General features: G+C 37.9%; 2 protein-coding genes and 1 pseudogene across 3 annotated transcripts; 2 read left to right on the top strand and 1 right to left on the bottom strand.

Annotated features, from left to right (window-relative positions):
• The first annotated feature begins 457 nt into the window (after positions 1 to 457).
• LOC145495414 (uncharacterized) lies at positions 458 to 6438 on the top strand. The gene is made up of 4 exons (XM_081475025.1): positions 458 to 910; positions 2477 to 2545; positions 3525 to 4102; positions 5968 to 6438. The coding sequence occupies exons 1-3, from the start codon at positions 803 to 805 to the stop codon at positions 3696 to 3698; spliced, it is 351 nt and encodes a 116-aa protein (XP_081331151.1). The 5' UTR covers positions 458 to 802; the 3' UTR covers positions 3699 to 4102; positions 5968 to 6438.
• On the top strand, positions 3774 to 6305 carry LOC145494294 (DELTA-actitoxin-Afr1e-like). Its single transcript, XM_081473735.1, has 4 exons — positions 3774 to 3816; positions 3908 to 4102; positions 5115 to 5168; positions 5968 to 6305. Exons 1-4 carry the CDS (start codon positions 3774 to 3776, stop codon positions 6303 to 6305), a joined length of 630 nt encoding a protein of 209 aa, XP_081329861.1.
• Positions 6439 to 10609: 4171 nt separating the features above from the next.
• Positions 10610 to 13719, bottom strand: LOC145494998 (uncharacterized; annotated as a pseudogene). The gene is made up of 4 exons (XR_014050364.1): positions 13391 to 13719; positions 13043 to 13132; positions 12503 to 12559; positions 10610 to 11833 (listed from the first exon to the last, which is right to left on the bottom strand). The product of XR_014050364.1 is annotated as an uncharacterized LOC145494998 (transcript).
• Positions 13720 to 13951: the final 232 nt, after the last annotated feature.

The raw sequence follows: 13951 nt of genomic DNA, 5'->3' as shown, positions 1-13951 counted from the left end.
GGGGTTCGGGAAAAAATTTTTTACGGCATAAGTATAACTCACCGGGGTCCGGGAAAAAAAATTTGCGGCATAATTACGATTACAATAGTTACAGTCGAGCATAATTTGGAGCATAATAGTCCGTTTTGGGGGCAGTGCTAAAAAGCATAATGCTCGATTTTAGGAGCATAATGTGTCAACCCCTAGTCTCGAAACATTTTTGACGAAGTATCAGTCTAGCAGTCTATTGTTTGTCTTCATACATTTTTTTGGCTGATCAGATCTCTTGTAGATGCTACGTTGGCAGCGTTTATCGTATGCAGTTTCTGGTTTCTCAAAGAATAGAGTTGACGAGGTTACGTAATTAACAATGAGCGATTACATAACACGACGTGAAAAAAACTAATCTACATTTAATCTGCACGGAAAAAGTACGCAAAAATGAACTAATAAATGCAGAAACTAAACCGAACGCGGCTAGAAATGTTTTGATTTGATAGAAACAAAGGCAAAGCAAACAATAGGCGACGAAATAGAAAACAATTAACTCTCGTGGGTATAGCGGGGTTCCACGGTATATAGGAACCTGTTCAGAGCGATTTCACGTAAAGGCGTATCAGGTTACGCAGAGATAGATACATATACAGCGTGGAAAACAGTAAGTCAGTTTTTTGGTATTTTCTATATTAAAACTGCCTCTTTAACAATCATCAGTTTGTTTCCAACATAAACCGAAATCGTTGTTGAAACAACTTTCGGTAAGTTTGTTGAACTTCATGTCATTGGTAATGAATGTTCTGTGGTCTTATTATTGTTGTCTAGGATGAACATGGACCGCCTCAGTTTTATCTTCTCCTTGCTGCTAATCGTTTCCGCGGTTACTACTACCACCTTTGGATCTGTGATCAAACCAAACAACCCAAATGGAGAGGTAAAGAAAGAATTGACTGATGTTATTGCCATTGATCAAACTTTCTGATGTGAAGTTTATATGAAATAAATCATATATGAACTGCGGTTGTAGATGAAAGTGAAGACTGATCATCGCAGTAAATTTTCCAATTTAAGCAATTGGAAAGAAGAAGCCTGAAATAAAATAAGGGCTTCTACGGGATTCGAACCCGTGACCTCCGCGATACCGGTGCGATGCTCTACCAACTGAGCTATGAAGCCACACATTGGGAGCGAGGTCAATTTATTGAGTTCATATCTTCCCGTGAGGAGTGAAATGATGTGAAGTTTACATGAAATAAATCATATATGAACTGCGGTTGTAGATGAAAGTGAAGACTGATCATCGCAGTAAATTTTCCAATTTAAGCAATTGGAAAGAAGAAGCCTGAAAAAAATCAGGGCTTCTACGGGATTCGAACCCGTGACCTCCGCGATACCGGTGCGATGCTCTACCAACTGAGCTATGAAGCCACACATTGGGAGCGAGCTCAGTTGGTAGAGCATCGCACCGGTATCGCGGAGGTCACGGGTTCGAATCCCGTAGAAGCCCTGATTTTTTTCAGGCTTCTTCTTTCCAATTGCTTAAATTGGAAAATTTACTGCGATGATCAGTCTTCACTTTGATTAAACTTTCTGTTTGCAACCGTAAATGGCGTCTATCGTAAAATTGCTGTGACATTTGTGGTCCGGTTTACGCCAGGAATAAAATTCGATTTTTAACGCGAACATGAAAAATGGAAAAGCGCATGAAAATTAGCTTTTGCAACTCGAGGTGCCTTTTAGAATCCAATATTTATGCTGAGACCTAGCCTATCAACAGGCTTCCGGCGAGCGAGCGTCCCGCCCCGATCGCCTTGCTCTCCAGATTCTTCAGTTTTGCGCTCGCCCGCTCGCATTGCTCGTCGAATTTGTTTTTCTGTACTTGCCGGGAGCCTGTTTGTAAGCTAGCTGAGACCCTGCCATACCTAAACACTTTTGCAAGCAAGTCAAATTGAAACGGCCAAAATTTCATTGAAAAACGCCTTTGCATGTGTTAGACACTAAGAATTAGCCGCAGAAAGTCCTTGGATATATTTCGCTCCACATGGGAACTAGAAGAACTGCCCGGCGGCCGCGAAAGCAAGATACATAATAACAACTTTTATTGGATATTTGTAGCTGTCCATTAGAAAAGAAGAATAAAGTAAACAAATACATTGTAAATATTAAATCAGAAAGTGAAAACTTGAATTCAGGTTACTAAAAATGATAATTGATTATAATAATGTTGGCATTAGTATTTATGACAACACCATTGATAAATATAATAATTGTAACAATAACAATAATTACGATGATGGTGATGATGTTGTTGCTGATGTTTTTTGTGGATTGTAAACTGATTCAACTATGTTGTCATGATAAGGTGAGAATTAACCATACAAGCCAGAGGACGGTTAAATTTTGGCATAAAACATTCCTAAATAACAATGTGTCAAGAGACCGTTTTGAAACATTGCTGATTGTTGTTGTAACATTTTAGCTTTTTTTTTTCTTTACAAAGCGGGAAGCTGAGGCATTGTTGGCAGATGCTGGTTTGACCGACTTCCCTGAAATGGTTCCCAATCGCCAGGTAAAAAGAAATTATTGTTTTTTTTTTTTCTGTAAAATCCAACTGAATAATAATAATAGTAACAACAACAATAATAATAATAGTAATAGTAATTTATATATATAAAAAAAAGTAAAACATGTTTCCGTATCTAATCATGATATCATGGTTACTACAACTAATATTAATACTACTATCATCATCATAACATTAATTAACATATTCCATACAAATTGGTATATACAAGGTAAAAGTAAGTAAAAGAAATAAACTATTAAAACCTATTTCAACAGTGTTTACATAATGGCTCCCTGGGTTTCAACGTCAATATCGGTATATTACAAGGTAAAAGTAAATAAAAGAAATAAACTATTAAGACCTATTTCAACAGTGTTTACATAATGGTTCCCTCCTGGGTTTCAACGTCAATATCAATGTTCTTAAACTCACAAAAGGCTTTCCTTCTAGCTCTTGAACCTCTTTGGCAGATTAGTGCGGATCTTAGTAAAGCAAAGGATGTCCTTGCTCTTATCCAGGAGATTGTTTTAGCATAATGTTCTCCTTTCTTGATGGAGATCAGCTGCGCCAGTCTGGAATGGTATTGCAAGCACTCGTTTCCCATGCCGCCTGTTGACGTGAAAATAAGGGGAGTTAAAGTTCCTTGTTCGATATCCAAGACCCTCCTCGCATAAAGGCGCTTCTTCTCGTTCTCATGATTGCGGTATATCTGTTGGAACTCTAGGTCCCTATACGAATCAGCATTAGGGTGACAAACCCTAATGCTAATATAATAATAATAATAATAATAATAATAATAATAATAATAATAATAATACTGATAATAATACTTCATTTATATAGCGCACACATACATTTTTTTCCCCACGCCCTTTACAAAACTATCCCTAAAAACTACAATTTTACTCTAAGAAACTTAAAAACTAAACAAAAAACCCTCTCCCTTTGGGTTGTTTGGTTTGTTTTCCTTTTTCCTACATAGGAACTGGAGGCCCTTTTGGAGCGATCTCATAACACTGAAGTTAAACTGCCAAAGGACTTGGAAGACCAAGACAGCGAAAAGTCTAAGCGCAAAGGTAAATCATCTTTAGGAATCGGTCTTAGAAAAAAACAAAAACAAATCAAAAACAAACAAACAGAACATATCAAAACGTAAAGCATATACACAGAACATTACAGGAATTAAAACTTTACTAGTTGGTGCAACTCTAGTTGAGTTAGCCCTCTAAAGATGGCAAACGTTTGCCGCCACTCGTCAAAATCAGGAGCTGTTGGTATAGCAAGTAGATCTTTAGATCGGTGACTTCAGTGGTAAGGTTTTAAAAACATTTCGGTTGTGAGACTAACTTGCTTATTTCATTTCAGTTGCTGCAGGAACGGTTATTGAAGGTGCTCAGCTTACAATCAATCTGTTGAAAGACGTCTTAAATGTCCTCGCTAACGTGAAACGCAAATGCGCGATTGGCGTTGACAACGAAAGTGGACTTCCTTGGCAGCAAGGCTCTTTCTACTTCTATTCTGGCACTGCGGATGAAAACTTGCCTTATTCTGTGGATAACGGTGAGAAGTGAATCTAGCATTTACGGAGGCTCGCTTAGGCCTTGCCACAAATATTTGGATATGTTTTTGGATATTTAGAATTTTCCGAGATTTCTAGAAACATTAAGATATTTAGAAAAGTTAGGCCAATTTAAAAATATTGATACCTATTTTGGCTTAGCGCTGTGTTTTCCTCGCTTTTCCATTGAAACAAGACTAAATTTTATGCCAGAAACAATACAGCTTAGCGATTTCCCAGTTGAAAAATGTTTTCCATATCACTAAAAGCGCTAAAGGAACAAATTTTAAAAATGGCGGAAGCTGGTAACATCGAAGCACCTGAATCTTCTTCTTTAACTCCTTCCACTTAAAGAGATTTTAGAAATTTCGGCCGGCCTAAGAGATTTAAAATCGGAATGTTTTTTTTTACGATAAAAAATAGATTTTTTAGAGGAGTTTTCAAGATATTTAGAAAATGTTTGATATTTAGAAGATTTTTTGAGAATTTCTGGGAAGATATTTAGTCGATTTTCTGCTTAGTTTTTGTTTCACTGAGAAGATATATCAAACACTCGAGACAGTGTTTCATCGGCTATCCAAACACCTCGAATTTCGTCAAAAATACTCCGCTGCGCGTCGTATTTTCGACTGTCTTCTCGGTGTTTGAATAACCCGATGAAACACTGTTTCTCGTGTTTGATATATTACTTGAACTTCAACACAATATGACCAGCAAGAAGGTTTCACCTTGTTAAACATATACGTATATTTTTTTCTTAGAGGATTCTTGCGCAAACATCCTTCACCTTTTCGCGCCATGCTTAATGTGTGATGTAATTTTCTGTGATATCCCCATTTTTCAGAATTGGGGTCTCTTTAAAAGGGCCGAGATTGATAACTAAGAAAGAAATTAAGACGGATTCCGCTCAAAGTTCAAGCAATAAGTGCAAAATTTATTTACTAAAAATCTACCTATAGCACGGTAACTTTTTGAATACTATTTAAAACATCTCACTGTAATTCATTTCTCTAGATGACCCCGCGATTAAATCTTCAAGCATTCTGGAGAAATTGAATGTCAAACCTCGTAAAACTGCTTAAAGCGCGTGTTATTGCGTTTTCAACTAACGCGAAACGTCCGTTTTAATTGAAATATGGATAACTTCAAGTCCAGTTTTGTCTCGCGGGGTCAGCTTGAGAGCTAAGGTTTCGATAAGATCTTCCTTCCTTTATTCAAAATATTACCATGCCATGAGGTTTTTTTGGTAAATTAACTTTTGCCATTATTGTTGGAATCTTCTGCAGAAATCATCTTAAAACCCTTGTCAATAACGCGAAGATCAAGAACAAATAACTCGGCACAGAGTTTTTCGTTCATATTAATGTTCTATTTAAAAATGCCTTCAACATTTCAAAAGCAAGACGCAACGTTTCACTTGAGAAAACATGTTTCGGACACTTCAGTATTCATAATTAGCATTTCTTTATTAACATCTTTACGTTAGGGCTTACAAGGTTGCAAACGTCTTTGAATTGACGATGGAAAACATGTTTTCTAAATATTAAATTGAATTGTGCTTTGATTTTTAAATGTTTAACATTTTTTCGAATACTACGAAATTTCAAATATTTTCAAATGTATAAGTACTGGAGCATCGATAAAGTTTGTACGTATCTTGTGTGGCTTGCAGAAGGCGTAGGGTTATATTTTCTAGTGTGGTGGTTTATTATTTTATAATTGATCTCACAGCTCAATTATTTGCCTCGGCCTTCGGCGTTGGCAAAATAATCGATCTGCTTGCCACTCACAGATTACGATGTTTTGCGATAGCTGAGTTTAAAATGTGTAAATTGTTTGTCTGTTTCTTTTATTCTATTTTCCACAGCGCGCGCTGTTGTTTACGGACCTCGCAAAACGTCTGGACCAGTCGCAACGGGAGCTGTCGGAGTCTTTGCCTACTACATTCCAAACATCGACAAAACACTTGCTGTGATGTTCTCTGTTCCGTTTGATTATAACTTTTACCAGAACTGGTGGAATGCTAAGCTGTACCCTGGAAACCAAAGGGCCAACTATGATCAGTACTATGATTTGTATTATGATGCAAACCCCTTCAAGGCAAATGGTTGGCATGACAGATCCCTCGGTTCTGGTCTGAAATTTCGCGGCTCTATGTCCAACTCTGGTAAAGCTACCTTGGAAATTCATGTTCTAAAAGAATGAGCAACTGGCATATAAACCAAGCATGCATGCACAACTTAATCGCATAACCGATTTTTTTTTTTTCTGTGGTGCTTAGTATTGAAGAGTTGAAATGAAAAATAAACGTTTGGGAAAAAGAAACTGTTTTATTGTTTTTCACAAGTGAACCAACACTAAGGAGCTCAATGGGCTAGACGGGAACTCCTCTCAAAGAGCCGATGGTTTCCTCCTTTTAACATGCCAACCCTGTTCGCTTCTTAATTTCGATATCATGTGTTAAGTATAATATTTTGGTTTGATATTGTTTATTTTCCCTAACTTATTTAATTTCCTTTTTTTTTTCTCTAATTCTCTTAACCATCGGAGGTAATACTCTCAACCCTCAGACGTACACCCCCCCATACACCCTTAAGGTTTTTTCAAAGTTCTGACAAGACGATTTACTCTAAAGGGCTAAAACTTTCAGTAGCTGTTTCTTTATTCTCTGCAGAAATTGATGTGCTAATTGTGTGTGTATCATTTTTGATGCTGCCATGGGAACCAACAAATCTCGTGTAGGTCGAGCCAAACATCAACTTTTGAGACAAATCTCTAGTTTTTTCTCGTTTTCCTCGTCAAATCTGATTGATTAATACCCAGATATGAAGTACAGTTCGTATTCTTCACTTTTGTTTCATTTCCAACGCAAGAAAAAGAAAAGCACAAACCAAAACAAAACAAAACAAACAAACAAACAAACAAACAGAAAAAAACAATAGAAAATGAAACTTGAAAAAGGAATTTCTTAGTGGCTATTTGTTAAAGTGATGTATTACGCTGACAAAATCTTGAACCAAAAGAAAAAACCATGAAATTTTTAAGAGAAGAGCAGAGGAGCCAAGCTCGCTCGCTTAAACATATTGAGGTCGAGCTTGTTTTCTAACTTACACGATCCGAAAATCTGGTGGATTTTGCTCCCGTCTTATTTTACTGTTTTTATCTATTGATACTTAGACGTGAAGTTAAGATTGTATTTTCTTTCCACTATACAATTTTCAATTCTTGAAGAACCAAGTAGAAAATCAAAGACAAAGGACATTTAAGAGTCCGTTTGTTGAAGTGGTGTACAGAACTGGCCGCGGAGAGTACCTCGAACGTGGAAACTGTCACCAGTGTAGAGCAGTCAGTCAGGAAAGTTATAAAGAGAAAAATTGGAACTTTTTTAATATGAAATACACCACTTTAAACATAGAGCCCTTGTTTTTCTCTGTCCAGGTAAAGCTTCATCTTATAATTGGAAGACCGTTAAAAAAATCTACATACTCAATAAAGGTTAATAACGGAAAAGAGAAAAGAGAAAACCTCATCATTTTGTCCTTTTAGCCCTTGGACTACAAGGGAAGGAGCTGTGGTTGTTATCGCAATCCGAAGGCCTTTTCCAAGTTGTGAATAGCGTCAGTAGAAATAGTAATGGTAATAGGACTGAGTGGAGTCCAATTCGGTCGGTTATAATAGGAGTGATAAGAAAATCGGACGACCGCGCAGCGGGAGTCCGATTTGTTTATCACGAGTATGATTACAGACCGAATTGGACGACACGAAGTCTTATTACCAATTAATCATAAAAATTACAATTTCCGAGAAAAGAAGAATGGCGAATTTATGAAAGAAAAGGAAAATTTGAATTAAAATACCTACAAAGGAGATATAAACATTCCAAGGCCACCGCGCACCCTACCGGCAATTAGGCGCCAAAAACACAAAAGCGTACGCACGCACGCACGCACCTAACTACAACTTTGAATGTGATTAGTTGATTTAAACTACAACTTTGAATGTGATTGGCTTATTGAACTGTCCGATAACAAACTGTCCAATAACAAACTATCCCATAACAACTTGGCAAGTGAACTAGTGGAAAATAGGAGTTTTTTAAACCTATCACAATTGACGAAATTGTAATTTTTAAGATTAAGTTAGTTAACCGTCAACAATGACACAAGGGAGACTCGGTAGACTTACAGGTTGTTCGTTTTATGGTTACATGAGTCGACTGAGCGGTCCGAGTTCGAGTTCTTGTAGGTATCGTGTTTTATCTTGAGCAAAATAGTAATAGCAAGACATTAATACATTACGTCTTCTTTCGGCAACTTGCTAAGGGTGCAAATGGGAACCGGCGAACTGTACGGTAGCACACCAAAATGCTTGAGGATTACGTGCAGTGGACAAGCATCTCATCCAGAAAAACTAGCAATGCTTTGAAATTCTTCATATTAAGGAGATTGGGCTTTCAACTAAAGCCATTAGTCTTTTCCCAAGTGTGACTAAATTAAACGTTGTACGTTGCTTGGGTTATTAATTGTATCATCATCATCTGATTCAACAGGTATTGTAAGAAGTAAGGCACGTGTTTGGGTCCAGTTTCATTTTAACCCTATTCAGACCGGAGTGCGATTGGGAGAGTCTTATTGGGCCCTCAACAACTTTCACTGCTTGTAACTTTAATGTTGTTGAAGTAATGAACCCCAAATGTGATTAAGTTTCCTAAAATGTATCTGGGAGCTTTGTGTCAATTGCTTTTTTTGTTTTTGTTCAACTTTCAAAACAAGACTTCATTTATCAATTTTCTTGCTGTAACTTTTACTCCTTTAGACAAAGTTATTTTTTTTATCGCTTTTTAGTGGTTTTCTGAGATTTTGCAAAAATCATAAAATCCTGCCAAAAAGGCGGGTCTAATATGGGGGCTGTTTGAGAATGACGCCAATTCTTCTTATTTTGCGCCCAAAAGGAAATATTTATGGAAGTACATTAAATCTCCCAGGTTTCATGGCTATAGATAATAGTTACGGAGTGAGGGCCAGGAAAGTCCATGGCTTCGGCCCCACAAGACTCCAAAAAGCCTGGGCCTGATTAGCAATCTAGTCTATTTACATTATCAATAACAGTTCATTCCGCTTTGAAGTTCGTGCGTGTGTCGCTGACAGAAATGCTGTACATACAAACATCCACCAGGAATAGGTCGCTGATAATCAGTTCATACTTGGTAATTAATTAAGCAGAATACCAGCTAGAAATGCTCGTGCCAAAGTTTGGAAAGTAGACGATGTCAGAGAGACTGAAATGTATGAAATTCTTGTGAAGGGCAAAAATCCAGCTTTGTCATCTGCAGTTTTGACACTCTAATGAAGGAAAATGATTAGTTGCATGTTGAGCGGTTTTCTAATAAATGTATTTAATGATGCACGGACAAGTCATGGGCAAAAGCAACCGCTATCAGACGTTTGCCTTAGAATTACCATTGAGAAGTCACGTTCGTTGTCCATGTTAACAAAAGCACGAGTTCTTCTTGCAACATTAAGGCTTTGCAAAGTTTGGGCAGACCTACATGATGTTGTGGTTACCATGACAACGTCAAAAATCATAGACACACAAATGACATACCATAATGTCCGCGAAAGATGAATGAACAGCTTCTGAAAGTTGCAGCATCTTAGAATGAATCGACTATCCTAAGCACGAAGAAGCTAACCACTTCATTTCACAACAGAAAATATATCAAACAATTCGAGATTTCTATCGCGTGTTTGTTGACTCGAGCTGCGTAGTTTCAGAAATTTTTGAAATTTTTCGAGCAGAGCGCTGACGATTCGGACAAAAGTACTTGAGAGAAAACATTCTAAAAGTTAGTCAAGGCCAGGCTTGAAGGCTTCTTTCTCTGATCGACGTTTGCCTTGTCAAAACGGAGTTCAGGTCAAATGATCATGAAGGATCCAGTTATTCTGTTTTGGAAAAGCCATTTATCGTTCCAATGTATATCATGGAAATCCACGAGACGGACATTATTTCCATCAACAAAAAAATGACAAAAGAATCAAAGCAAACGAAGACCAAGACTTTTTGTGGTGGCTCTGGAAAGAGCCGCTTGGAATGGCGCCATAGTTAAGAGCCGCTTTAAAATTTTCTTGAACTCTTCGTACAAGGAAGAATTAATTGTTTCTCTTATAAGTTTCTGATTTTACTAGGTTGTCGATCGAGCTAGGTCATACAGTATGCGAGGTTTCAAAATAACTATTTTTGGAATGATAACAGTTTCATTATGACGTGAAAATTGTGAACGTTTCTGTTTTTACTAGGAATTGAGCACGTTTGAACGACACTCACGCTTTAGGGCATTGTGTATTTTTGGGGGGTTAATAAGGTCACCGCCCCACCTCCCTCTCCCAAGTCCGAAGGTGCCCGTACGCCTTTTCTCCGCTGTCAAAACGTCGCCTTCTAGTATTAGGGACCTTACGCATATACGACGGCGACGGCGAGGACGACGTCTCGTAAAAAATGTGCCTCTATTTTACTTTGGAATTTCGGATTTATTTGAAACTATCCAGTGTGTTTGTCGGTATTAAAATTTGCCCTGCTGAATATGCTACGAATGCGTCCAGCTCCAAATAGAAATATGAAAAATTAGCCGTTGTGGTTCACGTTCTCCAGACAACGCAGAAATAGGTCATTTCACGTTGCTGTTTTGCAGAGGACGGCAAGGAAATGTACCAAGAATTATAATTCACGTGCAGAGCCATTATCATAGTTTGCTCATCAAGCCTTTTGTTTAGTGACGTTCTTGTTGCCGTTGCCGTCGTGTTTTGCGTAAGGTCCCTACTGTTATTAACTGAACACACACACAGAGAATTGTTATTATTTACCACGAGAAGCAAGAGTTAGGACGGCTTAGGATGAAGCATCTTTTTCTAAGTAAATCCCTTGTTTATTATTTATTAAATAACCCGAAGCAAACATTTCATTTTATCACTAAAGTTTCCATCAGTTTATAATTTCACAAATAATCAACTCCCAATATTACTTTTATTCTGATTTTCTACCGCTATCGTTCCCTTACGGTCAATTCACGACAATTCAAGTGATGCCGGATACATTGATTGTGCTTCGTTTTAAGATTTCTCCCTCTAAGCATCTTGCTTGATGGCGACCTTGATGTACTTGATTCCAACGTTCTCTCCTTTATCATGTTTGTAGACTTCAAGTGTGAGTCCCTTGTTGCGCATCAGTCGGTTGTTGTAGTCAGCGGTCCTCACGAAGCCTCCGTCATGCGCAAGGTAGCACGAGCCCCAGCGTTCATCCAGTTTAAGGGTGAAGACAAACTGACCGGGGTAGAAAGAGTCGCTGGGTTTAGGTTTAATCGGTTCGTATCTTGTTGGGGTCAAAGTAGAGCCAGACACACCTTCCATTCCATAACATGGAGGATGATCGCCGTAATTCAACTTGTCAGTTGTGTAAAACCCGATAAATCTGGTACCGTCTCACACGCCATATCTGATATCGCTGTCAGGCCTTTGTCCAATACTGACGTTATTTGCAACAGTGATTTCTACGGTCAGCCGAGTTGAATCCTTAAAGACGCCGGCGGCAATCATGGGAACCTTGAGAAGAGCTGCGTTTCTTATTGAGCCTGCGTTGAATGTAAGTTGATCAGCGGTAACTGTACGAGAACTGTCAATGTAGGACGCATGCGCCTCCAACCAAGAAGGAGTTATGGTTTGATGGTAAATCAATTTTTCCTGAAAACGTCATTAAAAAAGTAATTAAAAGTTGTACAATTTAGTTATACCTCAGCTCAGCAGCCCTGCAAACCCCCGCAAGCGTCTGGTAAGAGGAGGGAAACTTTGAAGTTATAAAACACCGTTATATCTAAATATATCCAACTAGTTTTTTGCTTTGTTATGGAAAGGCTCTTAATGTTCATTATATGTGAAATTTATAGTTGAGTAACATTCTTGTAAAAGAAACCGCGGAAACCCAACTTGGTTAGTGATATAAAGCGGGGCCATGTCTAAATTCGATACGGTCTTACTTCACTCAGATTGGAGCAACTTACGCGGACGAAAATAGTCAAGCAAATGTCCAATAATCATAAACGTATTGAGTTGTGGACCAAAAATATCAAAAATTTCGGGAATTTTGGACGCCATTTCTCCCGCGATACATCCGCAAAAATCTACGCAGCGTGTACGCGCCTGTGCCGCACGCGATGGCGCAATTTGTTCTAAAAATATAAAAATTGTCCCATATCATAGGGACAGCCTCAATACTAGAAATGGCGCGCGCTTATGGTCTCCGTCCCCGATTATGGTTCTTGATAGCATATAAATTGCAAGTAGTTTTCCACCAAAAATAACTAGAATAGGTAATATTGGAATCACTAGCTTCCGAGAAACCACGTGACTCACCTCTTTATTACAGGAATCCGCTGAACATACTGACTGCACACAACAGGAAAGAGCGAGCTAAGCGACAAGAAAGCAAACAATTAGTAATTTAATACTGAGAGGTGGGTAATCCACGAAAATATGGGTGGCGGTGTGCGACCCACTTCTTGAAACCTTTGCCTTTAGTTTCAAACCAAAAGATGTCATTTTCTTTCCTTGTTTGACGCTTAGCCTAGTAATTGTTACTTATTACAGACCAAATTCTATCCAGGAAAAATGTCCTTTTTCGTAATTATTTGAGCAGGGCCTTTAATGAGATTAATGAAACCAAACTTTTCAATAGAAGAAGAGTAACAAGGATAAAAATATCTTCTTCTTCTGAGACAAACCTATAAAAGTCCAAATGTTGATTCTATGACTGAAATAGTTCCTTCCAAAATTCCTGCCGGGCTAAGTGCTCAGCTTGTTGCTAAAATCTCGTTCTTAGTTTCACTGTTCCCCCGACAATTCATAGCAAAGGTTCTTAAATGAAAGAGGAAGCTGGTATTAAAATTAACTCACATTGCACATCACCAGGCAAAGAGACAACAGCAGTAACATCTGCATATTCACACGATATTGAGCCATCTTTCAAGATTGATATTCTTTGACCTGTGAGGGATGAACCATAAAAAATGCTACATGTACGTATCATAGACGATTGCAGTGAACACGAATGCTTTGGTGTGACTGATTATTATCCCAAATTTCGCTTATGCGTGTTTTCTTAATGGGAAGTGTGCAAAAAAACTCCAAGGCAAATATTTTCCGATGAAAAAGGTCCCACAAAACATTAATCTTCACCTACACATTCGCAGGAATCTTTTAGGATAAAAAATGAGGCTGCTGTTAGATGTTTAAATCACTTACCGTTCAAGGTCTTCAATACGCCAGAACCTTGTTCGAAAGAGCAGGAAAACAACAATATGTTAAAACAGAAGATGATAATCGAAAGCAGTAATAAGGATTAAAAATTAAACACATATTGGGCACTTCAAGCTTACATACCTGTGTCTGTTAAGGCCAGTTAACCTGTGTTACGCGGATTTTTCCAAGGAAATGATTCATGATAGATTAACATTCTTATTTTATTTTGTCTGTAGCCGCACAGTTGTGTTTGCTCAGTCTAGTTTACTGAGGCATAACTGCAATTGAGTGTGATTCTCCCTGAATAAATAAACGCCACTGCTATCTCATCAAAACTAATGGGTAACAGGGTACGATTTGTTTATCTAAGACTAAGTTCAGTTAAATGATTCCTCTTTGTACATTCAAAAACATGTGTAGTACGTCGAACTGGAGAAAAACAATCGAAACTAAAACGTTTCCAAACTTTGTTGTTTATACGGAAAATTAACTGTTGTTGTCATAAGTTAAGCAACAAATTAATCTGCAGAACATTTTTGACATCTCTGAGAACTTTGCACTTGC

Source organism: Orbicella franksi, chromosome 8 (genome assembly GCF_964199315.1).
Source record: "Orbicella franksi chromosome 8, jaOrbFran1.1, whole genome shotgun sequence".
Classification (NCBI taxonomy): Eukaryota; Metazoa; Cnidaria; class Anthozoa; order Scleractinia; family Merulinidae; genus Orbicella; species Orbicella franksi.
The sequence above is the reverse complement of the archived record's forward strand: the minus strand, read 5'-3'. Positions and strand labels throughout refer to the sequence as shown.